The 21,022-nt window shown below is 37.3% G+C and overlaps 1 protein-coding gene across 2 annotated transcripts; it reads right to left on the bottom strand.

The window, feature by feature from the left end:
- Positions 1–1,374: 1,374 nt before the first annotated feature.
- CDC16 (cell division cycle 16) lies at positions 1,375–20,679 on the bottom strand. Of its 2 annotated transcripts, none has more exons than XM_084296506.1 (18): positions 20,520–20,679; positions 19,484–19,535; positions 18,601–18,698; positions 17,852–17,890; positions 16,916–17,056; positions 15,253–15,412; positions 14,502–14,596; positions 13,799–13,932; positions 12,963–13,042; positions 11,345–11,394; positions 10,575–10,648; positions 9,076–9,201; positions 8,198–8,350; positions 7,789–7,852; positions 7,125–7,186; positions 4,957–5,092; positions 3,996–4,086; positions 1,375–2,874 (listed from the first exon to the last, which is right to left on the bottom strand). In XM_084296506.1, the coding sequence occupies exons 1-18, from the start codon at positions 20,565–20,567 to the stop codon at positions 2,609–2,611; spliced, it is 1,869 nt and encodes a 622-aa protein (XP_084152632.1). In that variant the 5' UTR covers positions 20,568–20,679; the 3' UTR covers positions 1,375–2,608. The 2 variants fall into 2 exon arrangements, with proteins under 2 accessions (XP_084152632.1, XP_084152631.1); XM_084296505.1 differs by having other exon boundaries at positions 19,484–19,538; positions 20,520–20,678.
- Positions 20,680–21,022: the final 343 nt, after the last annotated feature.

Genomic DNA, 21,022 nt, shown 5'->3' with positions numbered 1-21,022 from the left:
ACTATACTTATGACAGATTATGTATAAAAGTATAATCTGTCATAAATCTATTTGCTTTTATTATATTGGTAAATTTGTAAACTGCATTCTCTCTGCCATGGTATTAAGTCTGCTGAATCTATGATTATTTTCAAAACATATCTGCTGCAAGATTACTGACTTCTCCCACGTCAGATCACCTTTGTACTACCTTCAACTTCTTCTGTTATTAATTGGCACTATATCCCTAGTATCTGTTATATACACACTTATTTCTGAGTAAGATCCAATAGCTTTTACCCACATATATATCTGCCTTATTAATCACAAAAACAGGTGCTAGTGGTGAATCACGGAATCCCATGAATGTGTTGTCTCAATCTGTATACCCACAGGCCTAGCCATTTTGGATCATCACAACAGGAAAGCAAGGGAAGATCCTTGACCTTTCAACAGATTGCTCTTCCCCTATCCATTCTCCACTCAATGCCCTTGAATTTTAAAGTGCAGGTCTGTGTAGAATTTGCATTCAGCTTCAGTAAGGCCTAGATAATGAGGAAAAAAAAGCCAATGCCCTGGGCTTAATCTACATATGCAGCCTGTATGGTGAAGTCTCCCTCTTCCAGCTGAAGATTTGTGAGAGAGCTGCCAGGAAAAGAACTGAAGAATGGAGTCAATCAGTCACATCCTTCTGAGCAGCACAGCAAGCAGATCAGCAAAGCACGGGGGAAAAAGGGGGAAAATAGGATGAGCATTAGTTTCCAGCTCAGTTTATGCAAAGCTCTTCATACACACACCATAAAACAACCCAAAGCACTTGCTGTTATTGCAGTAACAGCCCAGTCTTTGATATCCATTCTTCAGCACAAATAGAAGTAAACATATTATCAGTCTTAGTTAATAGGACAATTAATGAAGAAAGACTGCTAAAAAGAAAAAAAAGGCAAAATTTCAATATAGTTACTTTGATTCATCCCTTGTCTCCTCGTATTTATGTAAAGCATAAAAAAAATGTATAGGAAATATTTCCCAAATTACACAAGTATGTGTATATATATATACATATATATATACGTATATATATATGTACATATATATATATGTACATATATATATGTTTGTGTGTATATATATATATACACACAAACGTATATACGTATATATATACGTATAAACGTATAAACGTATATATATATATACACACAAACATCTTGCCCCCAATAAAGTGGATGAAAGTTGTATCAAGATAACCAAGCATACACATTTTGTGGTAAAGGTATAATTGAAAATAAATGTGTAAATATTAACACAAGCATACTGAAATACAGTGCAGAAATAACAGTTTAGACTGACCATTCTATTTAGCTAAAACATAAGTTAGCCATTTTTTTTATTTCATCAAAAAAAATCATCTACAGAAAAATTGCTAGTTCTGAAGTACTTCCAACTGAAGTCTGGACCGCTAAACCTCAGAAAAATCTCTTCATTCATTTAATGTCAAAACTTAGCTGTAAGTCACAGAAGAAAACATTATGACAGCTTGTAGCATTAAGTTTTTAATTTTAAGCCCCTCACAGTGACATACGTGGAACAGGCAAGAAGGGAAGGGAAAAATTTACACAAAATACGTTCAGCGTTCATGCTAAGAAGGCAAACTGTTCTGTTTAGTGGCTGGACAAGTCCCTGCTTCTGTTTCAGAGACATAAGCTTTACTTCATTATTTTTCAGTGAACTGACGACATTTAAAAATACCAATTTAGAGACTTGTAAAAACTGTATACGTGTATTAGTATTATTCCATTAATCCTTGACAGAACAGCTATGTGTAGAGAGAATGACTACAGTCCCTTCAGAAATAGTACACCATGGCTTACAACTTGATTGTTACACTACTGAAAAACATCACAGATGTCAGTAATTGCAGGAAACACTGATTCATCTCAACATTTTTGCCATTCATGGTTGTTGTCTAGTCACCTTACCAGAAACAGTTCTTAAATGACCTTTCAGTAGCACAATACAGAAGAATGATAAAGAGCTGAAGTCAACAACAGTTAGGAGAAAGTATAACAAAGTCACATGCTTTGTCATCAATTTAACATATGCCCAATTAGAGTCAAGTGATGGAAAACCACTGAAAGCACTTTGTAAAGGGATATACTTATTACTTCATAAACGTGTCAAACCTCATGGATTTTTTGGTCTATTTACTACGAAAGCATTCCTCACTGACAGGATGAAAACTCAGAAGCCACAATTACTATATTAGACTCTGGCTACTCCATTCAGCACATTGGAAACAGTTCAATCTTTAAGTGTTATTTTTAAACCTTCAGTCCTACTGATGGCAGACACAAGGATGAGTAAACAGTTTTAAAAACATAATGTGAATTTATTTTTTTCTTTTTTTACTTCATCACGTATGATTAATTTTGTAGAAATAATAAAATCAGAAATAGTCCATCATGTATATTTTAATCATCCTTAAGGCAAGCATTATTTCTCCGGTGTTAGGTACAGTGTAGTAGTTTGAATTCATATAAAAATAGCAAATTCCTGAAAGTATAACACCATAACAAAAATGCTAAAACAAACACTGACAAAATGAGCCCTGTACCAGAATTTACAGTCACGTGCTATGGTCTGACATGGATGTTTCTAGCATCATGTCGCTTTCATTCATTTCAATCTCAAACGTTTCTTCCAATGGACGACTGGTATCTGTACTTTTCCTTTGATGTGATGTTTCTAACGTTACTATGCCACTCTCATCCAGAGTCTGTCTCTCTATGTCGAATTCTCTGAAATCCCAGGGAGGTGAAATTATATTCTTTAATGTCTTCATTGTGTGTACATCAAAGTCATAACACCTTAATTTGTCTTTGATTTCTGTTCCTAGGAAAACAGTCAAACCGTTAGTTTATTCCACATGAACGCTCCCAAACATCCATCTTAAAAAGCTATCATCAACTCCTAAAACTATTATAGTTCTTTGTATTCAGAACAGCAAACTGTTGTTGCTGCTAAATGACTGAAGTCTGTAATAGAGCTGGTCTGACACAATCCAGATGACTCCTTGTTTAAGAGAAAAAATAGCACAACGTGCTAAATAAGATTAATATTTGAAGTCTTGTTAGAAGTAATTGCCAATTCCCTTCCATGTGAGGGTTTTTCTTGTTGAAAATTACATGCATCATGGTTTGCATCAATGTATAGCACACAGCTGCGTGGTCGTTGTGTATGCCTTAACTGACTGTGTGGAGCAAAGCATTATTAAGAAGAAACAGCTGCTTCAGCTGTGTGAAAAATGTGCTGGAGAACCAAAGAACACAGATGACTAAATGGCTTCAGCTTATTATCATGCAGATTGGACATCAACTTTCTTCATTATTGATAAATTAAGCTTAATGAAGCGGAAATATGTTGCTATAAAGTTTTTTGAGGGGGCAGAAAACTTTCACAGAATATCTCAGACCACAGCAATATAATGTATTACTGTTATGAAGATGTTTTTAAACCACGTGTAAAGCTCTATTTTTGGAGGCAGCAGGATTCCTCCTGTCTTCACAGACCACAGTGTCTATATTGTGAAAATACCTCGCCCATATCACTCTGCAGTACTATTAGCTGAAATCAAGGCCTCTGATTTTTTAATCCTTATTTCTATTTTATCCCTTCCCTCCCCCCCCCTCACTGGTTTCTAAGCAATCAATACTTTCTATAAAAGAAACCATCACTGGTGCCTCCGATGGCAAAGTACTTGCTTTCTCTACAGCATTAAGAATTATCTATTTCCATGATGCTTACAAAAAAACAATGATTATCTGCAAATGCTGATCAGTTCTGACTTAGGTTTTCTGTCTTTTTTCTCAATATACATATTCTACTTTCAGTTAACTGAGGTAAACAGACTACACCACAGCCTTAACGGTAGACAGTCTTTTCCTAATGTAAGAGCAAAGACTTCTCTCAAAGGATTCAGTGACTTTAGCAGTCAGCATAAGTGACAGACTTACCAATGTAAGCTTCGGAATCACCAATATACATCTCTATGCAATGGCCAAGCATCGTGACTGAAAATGTGTCATCCCTCCTAAGACCAAGTGCCTATTAAAAAAAAAAAAAGTAAAAATTATTCAGCTGTAATTAAGACCATTTACATCTTAAGTCCATTACTCTATTTGTTGCTTTGTTGTTCGACAATGCAATCCGTGTAGTCTTTGCTGTAAATGCAAAGCATTGTGCAAACAGAATATTTCCATATGAAATGGCTGAAGAAAGCAAAACAAAAATAAAACCAGAAATGGACGTGTGTCCAGACAGAATAATTCATAAATCATGAAGTAAAATATACTAAAATAATTCTAAAACCTGAGGAAATTATATACGTATAGCTAAACTACAATCGATAATGAAAGACTGAGACATGCTTAAGTAATTACAACTAAATTTATGTAATACAAGCTTCTAGGTAAACAGAACTACAGCTGAATTCTCAAGCCAATCAACCTGAATGCTGAAAACTTAGCACTCAAGAAAATTCACTGTTACTCCATGAAAATGTGAAATCACCCAAACTGCCCTGGAAATAGTGATACACAATTATCACATAATAAACATAAATCCAAGGCAACAGAAAGTTGCATATTTTTAAAAGCTGCACTTACTGAAAAATTTCTACTCTGAGGCATACGTTGAAAGTATTTCCAATCATTTTGTGAGAATGAAAAGTTTATGTACATACAACTCAATTAATTGTTTACAAGAAAGAAGGATCCAACTACAACGTTCCAAAAAGTAGCTTTCTTTTTAAACCTACTCAGCAGAAAACTCAGGAAGACTTTTTTTTAAAATTAAGATTATAAAATAAAAACTTGTTTAAGGGTTGAATAATTGTTGGTTCTCTATTTCAGAAGAGGAACAGAATGAACCGGTAAATACAGAATCTGTTACCAGAGCCTTAAGGCTGTTACATACCGTATGAAAATAGTCGATTGCACTTTCAAAATTGCCCATCAGACTATGTATGTAGCCAATGGCAGAATAAGTAGAAGCGTTTTGAGGAATTAGTACTAGAGCCTGGCGATGGTATTCCAGTGCTTCTTCGTATTTCCTGTTAGGGTTAAAACCAGAGTATCTATTATTTCAGGGTGAAAGAGGTTTTTATTGTGCTATATTGATAATTTCCTTAACTCAGTGGCAGGCAATCCTGTCAAGAACCTTAAAATTATTGCTTCATACTCAACATAAAAGAATGCACGGGAGTCACGGATATTGATAATTTTCTTCCTCAACATAATTGAGAAATCATTGTTCCCGTTATGTAGCACAACAGCTGTCTGCAGCTAGGCCCCATTTGGAGAGGATCTTAGCAATTTGATACGGTAAATTGCTTTAGATGTTGAACGTTGCTCCTTGAAATATTAGGTTTCTTTCTGTAGCTCTCATTTTTCTCCCCAGGGGAGCAAAGGAGCAATATAAGACTAAATCACTCATTGTTCAAAATGAGAAAAGCTCCCCAGGCAGAAACTACACAACCCTTAAGTGCTGCATACACTGGTACTTCCAACACTTCCATTTTGCTGCTGCCTCTATCAGAAAAAAAAAAAAAGAAAAAAAGAAAAAAAAAGATTTACACATATCCATAATTTCTTTCAAATACCAGCCACTCTTTCTTTGAAAATTCTCTTAGCTAGGCTGCTTATTGCACCCGTTATTTTACAAACCAAGGATTAAATGTACCGTATGACACTACTCTGGGAAATTAAACTGCCGCTTTTAACAACCTCGTACAAGCTATTAAAAATAAGGATAGCGATTGTCTATTCAGAAGAAATTGTAATGTCTCTAATTGTAATGAAATTATAACAACGTCATTTGTTGGTGTTAGCAGAGGGTGTTAGGTAACCAGGCGTAAAAATTTGCAGCTGTTTGCCTGCTGCAGAAAACTTCCAGTCTGAATTTTATTTTCACTCATACTACTTAGTTGTCCAATTAACTACCAGTGTACTTTAATGTGCTGCTTTCAAATTTCAACTACATCGTGCTAGTGAAGAGATATCTAGTAAGTTTTTCACAAAAGCAATAATGTGCATTATGAACACTACTAAAATCAGTTGTTATGGACATTTTATCTTGTTAAAGAATATGCAGAGCTGACTAAAATCATCTTGATTTTCATGAAAGATAGCTTATAAGGATGAAGAAATATATTAAATTGGCTTTCTGAACCTGAATAACAAAATGCAAGTTGTCCTAAGTGTGATGTAAGCAGTTACTAAATTACTGCGAGGAATTAAAAAAGATTAAAGAAATTATAACTGAAGTATGCATTTGTTAAAAAAAAAAAAGCCACACCCTGCAATGATAGTCATAAATAAATCACAAAACCAGTGCTTTTTGTTTGGTTTTGGAAGAATGGGTAACTATTATACATTGCTATTTCCCAATGAAAATGAAGAATTCAAACAATTCATGCATAGAGCAATTCCTACTAAAGTCAAAGCAGAAGCATGACTTATATGTATCAGAATCACTTTCATTGGCAACTCAGAAACCAAAGTTTCAGTACATACCAATTGGACAATTAAAACCATGACAGAAAACCATATAGTACTGGTTAATACAAAAGACAACACAGGTTAAAATCAGATTAAAGTAATTAAGGAGAGAACATTTCTCCATGTTAAAACTGTTAATGCTTTCATATGTTCTTTGCACTTCCTTTTTCTCCTCCTAGAATAGAAATATGAAACGAAATATCAACTAGTTCTGTTCTTAAAAAACACAGTAACATTTTATTGTTGTGTTAAGGTCACTGAACACTGCACTTAAATAAAAAAAAAAAAAAAAGCTCAAGCACTGATTCAAGCAATCAATCAGCACAAAATCACCTTTAAGCCAGCTAAATCACTGCACATAGTCAAGTATGTCAGGACTGGGACAGCAGCCAGCTTGAATTGAGACCCATCTGAGAATCTGAAAGCCTATGATCAAATTTCTATCAAACAAGAATCATCAGGTAAAAGATACTTCTACATTGCTTTCACATGGCACATAATCTTGATGGAAATAAGAAGGAAGCCTATCAAAAATACGTTTGTGTAGTATTCCAGATAAAAGGTAGCTCCTGTACCGTCACTTACTTGAGTTTTCTACAGACATGTCCTAAGTTGTTCAATAAAGGCTCCCACTTATCAACTGTTACCTGCAAAATAATGCAACAAATCAAGTAGAATCACAGAAAGGTTTGGGTTGGAAGGGACCTTAAAGGCCACCCAGTTCCAACCCCCTGCCATGGGCAGGGACACCTCCCACCAGCCCAGGTTGCCCAAAGCCCCATCCAGCCTGGCCTTGAGCACCTCCAGGGATGGGGCAGCCACAGCTTCTCTGGGCAGCCTGTGCCAGGGACTTACCACATCCTCTGGGTGAAGAATTTCTTCCCATTATCTAATCCAAATCTAGATTTTAGTTTAAAGCCATTCCCCCTTGTCCTGTCACTGCACTCCCTGACCAAGAGTCCCTCCCTCGCCCTACTGGCCACACTTCTAGGCTGCAAGCACACATTGCTGGCTCATGACAAGCTTCTCATCAACCAACACCCCCAGGTCCTTCTCCTCAGGGCTGCTCTCAACCCATTATCCACACAGCCTGTGCGTGCGCTTGGGATTGGCCCAGCCCAGATGCAGGACCTGGCACTGAACTTACTGCAGCTATCTTATAACAAGCGTAACATTCTGCCACAAAATACAGAACTTCCTGGAGTTTTATGAATAGTTTTATGACCATGCGTATTATTAGGAAACATACCTCATTTCCAATAGCTTTGATTTTTTCCAGTGCGTCAAGAAACCATTTTTCTGCAGTCTTCCAGCTAAATATCGGGGGTGGGGAGGAAAGAAAAGTAAATCAGCAAAGAGTTCTCATCAGCAGAATGAAGAAAATTGTATTACAATCAACAGTTCTTTGACATTACTTGTTGCATGAGTGAAATTATCTGTAAGAAAAAAAATAGTAATTATGTTCAGCTGTATTTTGCTTACTTTGCTGTGTGATCTTAACAGCTGACAAGACAAAGCTAAAAAAATCAGAAGCAAAACAAGAATGTTCATTAAACAGTTCTTATATCCATTATATTTTTTCTGGAATACATTAATAAATGTATTGGCACGTTGCATTTCAGAATAATCCATAATTAGGACTATTTTTGCAAGCTTACTCTCCGTTTTGAAATGCGACCACTCCGACTTCATGCATAACAAAGGGATCTTCAGGTGCAATGCTTAGAGCTTGGCTGAAAAACCTTTCAGCTAACTTGGAGTTGTTGGTCAAGCCATATTCCAGTCCAATGTAGAGCATCGGCAAGTGACACCTAGGAAGAAAATCCATGCACTTCATCAGGAACAGTGCCACAAACTAAAAAGAAATGCCAGCTGTGTTCTCCTATGTAGATCTAAGTGAAAAGCTGTTTTTAAAGGGACTGCTAACCTAAGGGGTGGTTAAAGAGACTTTCTACCTGTTAGATATTGACAAGAATTTGAACACCAACATGAACCATAGTTTAACCTGGAATTACATGCACGTATTTTCTCAGTGCTTTAATTCTGAAGGTTTTTTCCCCCCAGTCTCCTCCCTACATTTCATTTACAAACGGAATACGGAAGAAGCAATAATAATGGGATTGCATTTACAAATAACTACATCCAAATACAATAGTTTTATATGCAATATGACATATTACTCCATTACTCATTTTACAGCCTTCTCCACAGTATGCAACAGCTGTTCAAGATACTATTATACAGCACTTTATGATCTGGTAAGACAAACACACCATTCACACATTTTAGAGAACTCTGTTAGAATAGAGATTACCTGAATAAAAACTTGGACTTTAGAACTTGCAGAACTACAACAATAATCAAGTACAAACAATGCAGTCAAATACAGACAAAGTTATTTTATCCCTGCCCTCCTTTTTATTCTCTACCAGAGAGATGTTGCGTATAATTACTTATTGTTTAAAGCAATACAGTTATTTTTCTATACTATTTATGGATTAACTTCAGTTTTTCTGAATGATTTTTTTTGACATACCCTTTCATGAGCTGTGCAGCTGTGAAATACGCAGCCATTGCTTGGTCATGCTCACTCTCAACTGCAAATGAATGTCCATAAGCTATCCATGCTGGTCCATAGGTTCTCTCAAGTGTCGTAGCTTTGCTAAAAACAAGAGCAGATCACAAGCAAACGTATGAAATGAAATTTCATCTGCTTCAGATGCCTACTTACAATACTGTGTGAGAGAGATAACTATTATCATAATCTTTAGTAATGACAACTAGTAAATGAAGCTCATTTTAAAAGTTTGAACAGCTCATTCGCTGCCTTCTCTTGAATTCAATTCAAATGCTTCACATCTGTCTTGAGTTCTTTATGCCTCTTTCTCAAGCAACCAGAATGATACTTCCTTTAACACGCTACTGGGCAGTGCCCAGATATACCATCTACTGTGTTCAGCATGATGTCCTACTGACTCCAAAAACAGCGATATGGGAGCTGGTGTTTTTATCCATAGCCTCTCCAGATACTTTCCTAACAAATTACTGCTTCGTCCAGTTATCACTAGCCTTGTAGTTGTACATCATCATTCTTCCCCAAGAAATTCAGGCATCTCATTACTATTCTACTCTTGCTAGACCCTTTTTCCCCTCTTTGCCACAATTACCCTGACTTCTGTGGGGTTTTCTTCCACTAACACATATATAGGACCTTCCTGGCTAGGGTTGCTTGCATATTTAATAGTGATGTTCTTTATTTCACTGCTCAAACTACTTAAGGCTCTCAGGACAACTTCTCAAAGAATTTTACTGAGCACACTGCTAATTGCCAGGAATTTAAATAGACTACTCGGAATAACCAGGCATTCAAATAGTCTGTTAGTGACTCATCCTTACGTATACTGCCAGTCTTTAAAGGTCTTCAGAAGAAAAATTGAAGCCTTACAGATTGGTTTAAGGCTTCTCAGTTTAAGCTTACAGTACCAAAACAAATGCTGTACTTCACAGCCAGGTTCTGCTCGCTGATGCTGGCAATCAATACACATACAGAACACAGGAAAAGAGCACTGGACTGACTGAACAGCCGAGAAGTCCAAGGCTGTTTGTGCAAAGAAAGAAAATCCTGCCATTTGGCTGTCTAGTTCTGTCTAACTATTCCCTTTTAGATATGCAGCCTGAACCAGGGAGAATGTTTGAGTATCCTTACACTAAAAAATGAGCCTTGATTAACTAGTTGTAATTAGCTTGCCATCATAAGTGAGTGCAGAGACGACATCTGCCGATAACAGGAAAGTGAGTGGCAAGAAGTTCCAGGTAAGCCTCTAAATCATTTTTAAAGCATCTGGAAGGTTGAGGTCTAAGTTGCCATACCAGAAACAGGTTATAAAAAAAAAAAAAAAAGGAATAATTTATCAGTAACCAGTGTGCCAAGGCTTCTGCTTACTGTATGAGCTTATCAACAAATGTGGATGTTAAATATTTACTTAGCAAATGAACAACAGATTCAGTAAAGAAAACTAGAAAAACAAGTTTTACCTGAGGTATCTTCTAGCATGTTCATTTTTGTGGCCAACCATGAGATAGTAGCATCCTACTGCAAACCATGACACCTACACATTAAAAATAAAAATAGAATTATTATGAGATATATCACCCTGATTTTAGCGAAGCATCATCATAGGTGATGAGTAACAAGGGAACACAATTATAAAAGCTATGAATGTTCTCACAGACATCAGTCAGCTTTTTGATTTGTTTTACATCACAGACAAGCTAGAACTGCTGGCAGCTGTATGTCACTACCTGGGTTTGTTCAGCCTTAAAAAGAGGGCTAAGTGGAAAGCTTATTGCTGTCGTCAATTTTATCTAATCATAGGGAATATAGGAGACTGAGCAACTCTTCTCACGAGATGCACGGTGACAGGACGGGAGGCAGTGGGTACAAGTTGCAACAAAGAAAATTTGATTGAATAAAAGGATTCGATTTTCACAATGAAGGTGATCAAACATTGCAATAGGTTGCCCAGAAAGGCATATCCATCTATTATTGTAGCACTTTCTAAATGATTATGCAAAGTGAATTCTTCATGTTGAATGTTTTACAGGTACCTTAAGAAAAAAAATCCACCTTAATATAATTACAATGTACAGAAAAAAAAAAGAATTAACAATTTTCACCAGCTCCAATCAAAAAATATTTTGTTTATTTTTAATATTCTGTTGCTCAAACTGACTATTATGTTATAGGTGACAGCAAATAAAAGCTAAAGAAAACTACTTGGTAATGAAGGCATAGAACAACTTACAGGATTATTTGGGTACAGGTCGACCAGTTTATGAGAAAGATAGAAAAGTTCTGCGCAAGGGAAAAAAAAGACAAGAATATTAAAATATGATAAAACATAAGATATTTCAAGTCCTCCTTTAGCTTTCTATAAAAACATCCTTTAGCTTTCTATAAAAACAGGAAGCATGTCTAGAGTTATTAAAACACAATAAACAAAAACATTTTAGTGGTAATGCTTCAGACTGCCTCAAAATGGATATACTTTTGCAGTTAGTTAAAAAAAAAAAACAACCTAAGTCTTCACAGCACACAAACAAGCAGCTATACATCCCACTCCTTAAGAGTTCTACAACAAATTGGGTCACTAAATTATATTAAAGTAAATATCTAATATATTACACTAACATATAAAGTAAAGGTAAAACACAGTTTAGCTTTCGACATCTAAAAAGTATAACATACTGGCTAGCTCAATTTCAAAATGAGAGTCCTGTGCATTAATATGATGAAAACAGGACTTTTAAAGGTAAATAAATTGTTCCATTATTTGAAATAAATCTGTGTGATTACTTCTTAGAAAAAAAGAGAATTATTTTTTGTTAGAAAACTTGCTACAGATTTTCTAATAAAAATGGAAATAATCAGATACGGGATAACAATTTTAATGCCTAAACAATTTCAAAGGAAATTGCATTACAATACACAAAACAATTTCATCAGAGCATGGTGCTCTTATATCAATGAGTTCAATTCTAGAGTGCATAGCATCAATTCTTTGCTTCAGAAAAATCAAATATGAGAAGTTGCTTGCAAAATACCAGCTTATGTACAAAAAGCTTCAAGACAGACTTCAAATGAAGATCAGAGCACTGGCCACATATTCAGATGTAGCTAACTGTAAAGTAACTGAAAAGGACATTAACTGAAGATTGAGAAGTACCAGTGCACCTAATGACCTCTGTGTGTACAGACAATGCACCATCCTTTGAGAGACTGCAAATCATATGAGCTCCTTATTCTATCTTCCAATTGGTTCTAAAGACATTCAAGCTCTTCACTTGATTTAGGTGTTTATATGCAGTCTGAAATGAGAAAAAGCCATCCCAGCTGCAAGTAAGCTATTCTTGTAGTTCAGCAAAGGTGGTGTCTGATTATAAACTTACTTGAACTACAAAGAGACCTTCACAATAGCAAAGGCAAGGAGAGAGAGCATAGAAAGTCTTCTAACATGGAAAACACATGACCACCTGAGCATGCACGCTGTTGAAAAGATCCTCCCAGTTTAAATTAATACATTTTATTTTGTTAAGGGGGAAAAGTACACCTAGATTCTCTAGGAAGATCACATCAACACATAAATCAAAGAACTGAAATGCAGCACTGTAGCTCACGATTACGAGCAAAGATTCTTTGCACAACTACTTCCCCAACCCTCACCATCAGCTCTGAAACTGCCTTCTCTTCCACTTACCCGTTGTTTTCTTGAAACTGCAAGTCAGAGGAAAAATAAACAGGTTTTCACATCAATTTTTTTTTTTAAATGCTCTGTAACAGGGTTTCTTGGCATCTTTAATTCCTTTTTAAAATTGAAACATGACAGTGCTCTTTTGACTCATTAAAAATGTTGTGTTTCTTACCGTTTGCTTTATTAAGCTCCACAAGCGTCCCTATATGCACAGGTAAACAGTTTGCATGGAATGGATCCTTTTCCATTACTCTAAAAAAATAAAATTAGAAAAAAAATGATCTGTGATACGCATTTCAAAAACATGTGTTTGAAACAGGCTGCTTTTATACTGTGTAATGTTCTAGTTAATTACCACTTCTGGCATTAGACAGCCATTTGTGACTTGAACATAACTACTGTAATACTGTAATGTAATTACTGGCACAATAAAGGTTTAAGACCAGAAAAATAACCATTGATTTAGCTTAACAGGGCTAACACAAAATTTTGGTAAGCTGAATATAAAGTTGGAAGAAAACCAGAATACAGTATACTATTTGTTTGCAGGCCACTTCAAATTTAACTACCAGACAACATGGCTTATCCAACCTCTAAGTTGCACAGGCTGGACAGCAACTTTTCAGCAAGGTCTATGTTTTCTGAGCTTAAGGAAACAGGCTCTGCAACATTAAGCAGTACGCCAAAGGAAACAATTAGTTTCAGGAAAAGTATAAAATCTTAATAACTTCATTGGAGTCATTTACTTCAACAGGATCATGATTTTACTCAGCTGTTCCAATTCACACAATCAGCATTCTCTGCAATGTTCCCCTAAGTCTTGCCCCTTTGTGTTCCAAGGGATACAAGGTGTCTTGCTGGGCACAAACTATGTATTTTAACTACCTGAAAACCTGTATCAAATTCTTAGGCATGTAATGCACTGAACAATAAATCACAGTAAGCCCAGTCATAATTATTATTCTACATCATACTAGAAAAGGAATCAAAGCTGCTTTGTATACTTACACGGAAGTCAGCTTGTAACACATTTTGAAATCACAGTTATAATAATGCCTTTCAGCTAAGGACACTACTACGTCCAGGTTTTCCTGAAGACCGTCTACCGACTCAGGAATCAATGTTTCACTGGGTTTATTATACTGAAAGACAAAAGAAACACAACGTGCAAATCCAATCTAAAAATCGAATGCTATAAAATACTGCTAAAATAATATAACTACATTGATGTTACGAATTTTAAGAAGCTTCAAGTCCGTAAGACCTGTATTTGCTCAAATGGTTCTTTGCAGTGTGCTTAAAAGCTCATTTGGAAGATGAAATATGGTTGCCAATGCATGAAGCGGAGGCTGTAGAAATGAATATTGAGTTATACAGAGTTGGCTTGCAGTGCTCTCATATTCTCTTTAGAAAAAAATATTTTGAAATATTTTGGAAGAATATTGTTATAACGTAGTATTTTCAGGAAATTGATATTTTGCCTACATAATTAATGTATTCTCAAGAAATAAAGCTGAAACAGATGAGTTTACACAGAACTTTTCTAGCATTCAAAAAATGATACCTACTGCATCATACATTTTAAAAATAACCAGCGCTACAGAGCCCTTGCTTTTCCAAAGTTTGCAATAAACAGAGCCAAATAAAATTTACAACTGAAGTCAGGAATTTCATGCAACCCATCAGCTTTTTATTCCGTTTATGGTTTTACCTTCTTCAATTTATTCTCAAACAAAAAGTGCAGCAATTCTTGCTCTTCTTCCGTACATTGTTTACTAAGAGGTAGAGATTCAAGAAGTTCTTTTTCTAAGTAAATTAAAAGAAAATTGAAATGGTCACATTAAAGAAAAATGGCAAGGTCAAATATTAGAGCTTAGAGATGCAAAATAACAGCACAGATGCACTAAAACATAGTAATACTAATTATGGAAATTAATGATTGAATTCTTACTTAGTTTTTCCTTGTAGACTTTTAAAATGGAAGGTTAATGACATAGCACCTTTATTTTTATTTATGCTATACATCCAAGTTTACCACTCAGAATGTTCTATTAAATGCTGCCTACTATAGTGTAGCAAAACCCAATAGGGTTTTGTGAATCCAAAGGCTGTGAAGTTGGTAACACAAGGAAAAACTTCGTTTAGGTCAGGCAAAGAGCAGGGGAGCTTCTGGAACTAACAAAGGAGACTCCTGGGTTACTTTGTTCCTTTTAATTCTTAGCATGGCAAAACTAACATCTAAAGTCCTAACACAAATTTGAACAGTTACAATTTTCGAGCAATTCAAAGCTTTCTTCTACTTTTTAACATAACCATCACCTAGTATTTTCCTAGCACCCGAGGGCAACCTGTACTTCGTATTTTATACCCTCTTACTTGCAATACTGTTTCATTATCCAGGAAAAAGCATATTAGAAAGCAGCTAAATTGTACTTATATTAGAGAAATACTGCTATCCAAACCTTCTTGTGCTGTCAGCATATGGTGCGATGTTAAAAGATCGAATGCTTCAAAGCAGTAAACATCAAGCTTCAAGGCCTCTTTGTAGCTGTATGTTGCTAGGGTTCTATTATCCAAAGCATCATAGATCTTCCCTCGCAAAAGGCATATAGAGCTCTTGATCTGGTGGAAAAGCAGGGCTGGAGGTCAAAGACTGAATCAATGTTTGCAATTTGGTTTTGAGCACAAATCAAATGGGCTCCCTGAAAAGTAAAAAGCATTTCATGTATGATGGAACCTGGTTTCCTAGTGCTGTTTTTTAAATATAATATCGTTTCTATATGCTTAAAAAAAAAAAAAAATCAAATGGGCACTTCCAAAGCAATTCATCTCTCTTTACTTTTAAACCACACATTTCACAAAAGACAAGAAGTTCAGCAGAGGTGAAAAAGGCCAAATCAATGGACTCAACTGCTTTGAGGAAAAAAAATAATTCTTCCTTTCAACCCAAAACAGATTGTTTCAGAAACAAAAAGCAGTGAAAGGTAATTATTAGCAAATTGAAGTTTTGCTAGGATGTCTAATGACGAACACATTCTTTCACGGATGAAACTCCCAAGGATGGGCGTTTTATTCAGTCAGAAGGCCACAGAATTGTCAGCATGTTATTTGGAGAAAACTTACACATTATATATCTTTATTGTCACACTTATCAGACAGAAGTCCATATAAAAGAAAAAGTAGAGCTGTTTTAACAACCAATACACCCTAGGGGGCTGCCAAATAGATAATAAACACTGTTACCACTTCACAGGCCAGTGACTCTTACTCCAGAACAAGTGTCTGTGCAAACCAAGCAAATAAGACTGAAAAAGTGACATTCCTGGAGAAGAGTTTGGTTTAAGGTTTCTTGTAGCAGTACCAACTTGACTAGCTCCCTCGTTTGGCAGGCCAAATCTACCCTCCTTGCATCCTTGAACTACATCAACTGCATTTGTAAAGATAAGGGCTGGTGAAGTCGAGTTTTTTTACAGGGTTATTTCTCAGCCAAAATAGTCGTTCAACAATCGGCCACCCGGACACTGGGGTCAGAGTACCACGAAACAGAAAATGGCGAAGGAGAATGAACACACAGCCAAATCTGAGGACCACCTGTGCTACACAGGTTTTTTTCCACTGAGCTTCAGAAATCTTCACCTTAACGCAACATAATTCTCGCGTGTGACAAGCAATGTCCCACTGAGAACACCGTCTGAATGATTAAGGAAACCTCCGGTTAAAAAAATACCCGAAGGAGAGGAAAACGTGCTCTATTATCTCAGCACCTGCAGCCCAACTGAAATAAATGTTAGTTTATATTACAAAGACTGAAGTTGCAGTATAGAGCTAGAAGACTCTAAAAACCAATACTAGATCAAGAACTTCCCGCAAAGTGCCTGCAAAAGCTTACAAAAAGTTGTTGCAAAGCACTTTTCATTTTTGCAAATCAAGTTACTTTCATACAGGCAAGCTGACAGCGGACTTCTGATTGAAGAGAATGATTCAGCATTTCTGAGAATTATGTTACCCAGGAAGGAAAGCATAAACACCTCGAGCTTCAAATTCATCTAGTTGCTAGATCACTTTTTGACTTCACACATTTTTTCCCTCGGTTATAAAAATACTTGTTTAGAAATTGTCACTTACAGAGGATTGCGACATCTCCCAGTCTGTGGTCGAGTCTTTCAATCCATTTTCATCCTTCAAGTACTTCTCAAAAAGTCTTTTGTTGATTGGCTCTTCCATATCAAGGATATCCAGGGCCTGTTGATGTTCTTTCGCAGCATACTAGCCGCAAACACGTGCATGCAAAAAAAAAAAGGTTGGGATTTGAAACATCTGTACATAAAGTCACATTTCAAAGGCACAGATTGTAACTGGTACTTACCAGCAAGGTTTTTTAGGCATGCAGAGTCTTATTTGGACACATGCCATTTTATAATCATAATCAACTGTTTTACTAGTCACCTATAATATACAACTTATATTAACAGAATTAGCACCTACAGAGAAGCTTATCATTTGCCATTATACAATCACAGAAGTAGATGTTCCTCTACAAATGGAGAATGCAGGATTTAACAAAATACAGTTGACTTATTCTATAGTAAGCACAATATTTTATTTCATATTTTTGTATTTAATTTATGAGTTGATCCTGTTTTGCTGTGAAAGCACTGCATTTTACCATTTACATATTGCTTTTTATACGGAAGGACAAAGCTGCTAACTATATTTACACAACCATAAAGAACATCTCTTGATGGACTACACCCAATTAATTAAAAACAAACATGCAGACATGAGAGAAAAGTCACTCACATTCCTATAACAAAGGAGTATTTTCTTTCCTGGACAAAAGGTCAACTGGGTTGCTATGGAGTAGAGTACCACAATGGTACTCCACCAACCACACTCAAAGTTAAGGGATGAAGAAATCAACTACCACAAAACATAAGCCTGTTATTCCAATGAATGTCAATCCTCACACAGCTACGCTGTGTCTCAGGTACCTAATCTTCCGAAGATGCACCTTTTATTTAGTTTGCTATGTTTCTAATACTGATTAAAATGTGTACTCACATGACATCTAGCCGCAAGGTAGCGACAGGCTTCATATAACTGGAAGAAAGATTTAATTTGTGTTAGTAATTAAAAGAGCACGTTTACATCCACTGCTAGACTCCCTCTTTTGCTCTGTTTTTGGCTGTAGTTTCTTCAACCCATTCACGTAAGGAAAACCTTGCTGACCAAAATGACTGAATAAGTCTGTAACACTTTTTCTACTATTAAACTCCCACAGTCAAAGGACACAATATTCACTCTTAGCACATTTATTAGCAGAGCAGAAGGACAATTGAAATAGTTACATTTTAAGTGACACCCCACCTTCCCATACCTACTGCTCTTCCATCCTTGGACTCCTCCTCTTCTCTCTCACCCCACCTTGGGCCAACACATAAAACAGTTCAGTTGGAAGGGACCTACAAAGATCAGTGTCCAACTGATGGACCACTTCGGGACTAACCAAATGTTAAAGCATGTTATTGAGGGCATTGCCCAAGCACCCCATGAGCACCCCATGACAGGCATGGGGGTGCATCAAACACCTTGCTAGGAAGCCTCTTCCAGGGTTTGACAACCTTCATGGCAAAGACATTTTCCTTATATTGTCTGAACACGGCTATACTTGGTTCAGATAAACTGCATTATGCAGGCTAAACAATCAACCTTCCTGCAGACTCTAAGCTCTGATGGTGAGGAAGCCACTGTGGTTAGCAGAGGTTTGTAAGTGGAATGACAGTAATGTGTCCTTGTCCAAAATGACTTACCTTATCCAATTTACGGGATCGAAGGGCATGTGCTGCCCTATGATACTGAGCTGTCAGGTAAAGACACTGGGCCAACCAGTAGATATCTTGAGGTTCCTCTTAAAAATAAAGAGGAAAATATAAAACATTAATTTATAGTATTTTTAAACAATTTCATACAGAATATTCAGTTTTGCTTCCCTAGAAGAGTACTGGTTTTCCACTATTCTAGCATCCTTTTAAGTTACTGTGTTTTACATACATATATTGTATATAAACAACTTATCTGTCTGTTAAAATGAACAAAACCTATTATATTTTAACTTTAAAGTCATCATATAGTGCTCTGGACAGTGAATACAATGAATCTCGTGCTAGAGGTGCGTCATGAGAAGGAGATGACAGTGGTAAAGATTTAAAACAAGCTGTCTGCAGGAGCTGTAGGCTACCTTGCCCTTGGACACAGTCGGAGCAGAGAAAAACAACCCAGAATTGGCTCTTTCAAAGAAGATCAGTAGGAACCCAACTACACTGAAAGCTTATTAGACTTCTGCACCTTGATGTTCAGCTCTCCTTCTGCCTGCCAGCATCAACATGCTCTGCTAACCTGGGTTCTGTTTGTCCTGAGCACCCACAGCAAAAGCACGGCCTGTAGGGAACTACTACTGTCTAGGTTTCTCCCCTACCACCTCTTCACTTGTGGGTTTGGCCAAACACTAATTTTAACACAAAGTTAAATGGAAAGCAAGGCTGGCCCTGCTCCGTTTGGAAAAACAGCACTCCAAAGACCGCATCAAGCCCAACTTTCAAAGTTTAGCCAAGAAGCTTAAAATAAAGGAAAGAACACAGAACAAGGGTACCAGAAAGAAGTTACTGAAGAACAACGATACAAGCACCTACTTACCATGAGACAGTGAAGCTACTTTGTCTGCCCAAAACAGGGCACTTTGATATTGCTGCTGCAAAAAAAAAAACAGGAATAATTATTATTTATTGGAGAGTAGCGTCCTGGGCTTATCTTGAAATATATTACATGTAGTTTCCATTTAATGTCTTATTATGTGTGTATTCTCTAATGAATGGTGATTTGCTTTAGAGTTCTTTGTAAGTTCAAAAATCAGTTTGAAAGGGCCAGCCCCACTTCTTTTTGATGTCTTTCAAATGTCATTTGAGATGGGTTTGTGCATTTATTTTCAATTAAATGCAGGTATGTTTGACCAAAAGGCACGTGCTAAATAGTAAATTAATTAATAACAAGTGATTAGTTAATTTGCTGTCACTGAAAACGTGGCATAAAAGCTACCTAACCTAGTAGTTAAAATAAATGTTTATTTTGGAAGAAAGAGTTCTATGCAAAAGAAATAGCACAAACATCACTGCAAGAACATTTTGCAGCAGCATGTCTGATTAAGAAACGCTCATTTTCCACTCAGGACGCTTTAATTTCACACAAACCACAGTCTCTGTGGGAAGCAGGAGGGAAATTCTCCACGTTTGCATGGATAGCTTGACTTATAAGCCCACAGTTCAGGAGAAGGGGGAGAAATAGAGAAGAACGTTATCAAGGAGAGAATGGAGCAGGGGTTGCAGGTCCTTCCCAGTAACTAAGCTATGTTTATCACCAGATTTGAGGTACTAGGAGAAAAACTTAGAAAACTGGTTGGAATTATTATCTGAAAAGATGAGCAGGGACTGCTGATTTTTAATTTTCACCCTTCTCCAAGCTGCGAGGAGGGACAACGTGCTTCCCAGGCCCTCCTGCACACCGCACAGATACCCTGGGGCAGCGACAGGACCTGCAGCACTTGAAAAGCCGTCACCATCCCTGCACCTCCCCGCAGGATGACAGCCGTGGAGCTGCCCGGGGCCCCCCAGGGCACAGCGGGGCCCTGCCGCCCCCCCAGGGCCGCAGCCCCAACGGCCGCCGCCCCGCGCCCCACCTGGTCGATGTACTGCCGCACCCGCTTCCGCAGCCGCTCCAGGTTCATCCTCCTGGAGGCTTTTAGGGAGGTTTTGGGGGCTTTTGGGGAGGTTTTAGGGGGATTTGGGGGGGTCCTGGCGGGGTGGCGGCCCGCGGCGCTCGCCCCTCCGCCTGCCCGGCCAGAGCCTGGCGGTGCAGCGCCCAAAGCCGCCCCCCTTCCGGCCCTCACTTCCGGCCCGCCCGGCCTCCGCCTCCCGCCCGGAAACAGCGCCCCCGAGCGCGGCGTTCCGCCTGTTTCTTTTCTTTTTTTTTTTTTTTTTTTTTTTTTTTTTGGGTGGTATCAAGGGATTGCCCGCCACGAACACATACATCTAGTTTTTAAACTAAACTCTTTCTGCAAATGCCACAGAGGTGCACAGGCTACTGAAAAGCAGGCACGCGGGTTGCTAAAATGCAATCGGTTGCATTTTGATCAGTATTTCTGGCAAAGTTTGGCATGCGGAAGGTCTCTGAGGTAGCCAC

This window comes from Netta rufina (genome assembly GCF_964035555.1).
Source record: "Netta rufina genome assembly, chromosome: 1".
NCBI classification, from domain to species: Eukaryota; Metazoa; Chordata; class Aves; order Anseriformes; family Anatidae; genus Netta; species Netta rufina.
This window is presented reverse-complemented; position numbering and strand designations above follow the sequence as displayed.

Excerpts from the sequence above, each read along its gene's own strand:
- CDC16 (XM_084296505.1), bottom strand. The coding sequence starts at position 20,567 with ATGAACCTGGAGCGGCTGCGGAAGCGGGTGCGGCAGTACATCGACCAG. Across the intron at positions 8,351-9,075 it reads GCTGCACAGCTCATGAAAGG|GTGTCACTTGCCGATGCTCT; the intron begins GTATGTCAAAAA and ends TTTTCTTCCTAG. Across the intron at positions 7,187-7,788 it reads TCAAAGCTATTGGAAATGAG|GTAACAGTTGATAAGTGGGA; the intron begins GTATGTTTCCTA and ends ATTATTTTGCAG.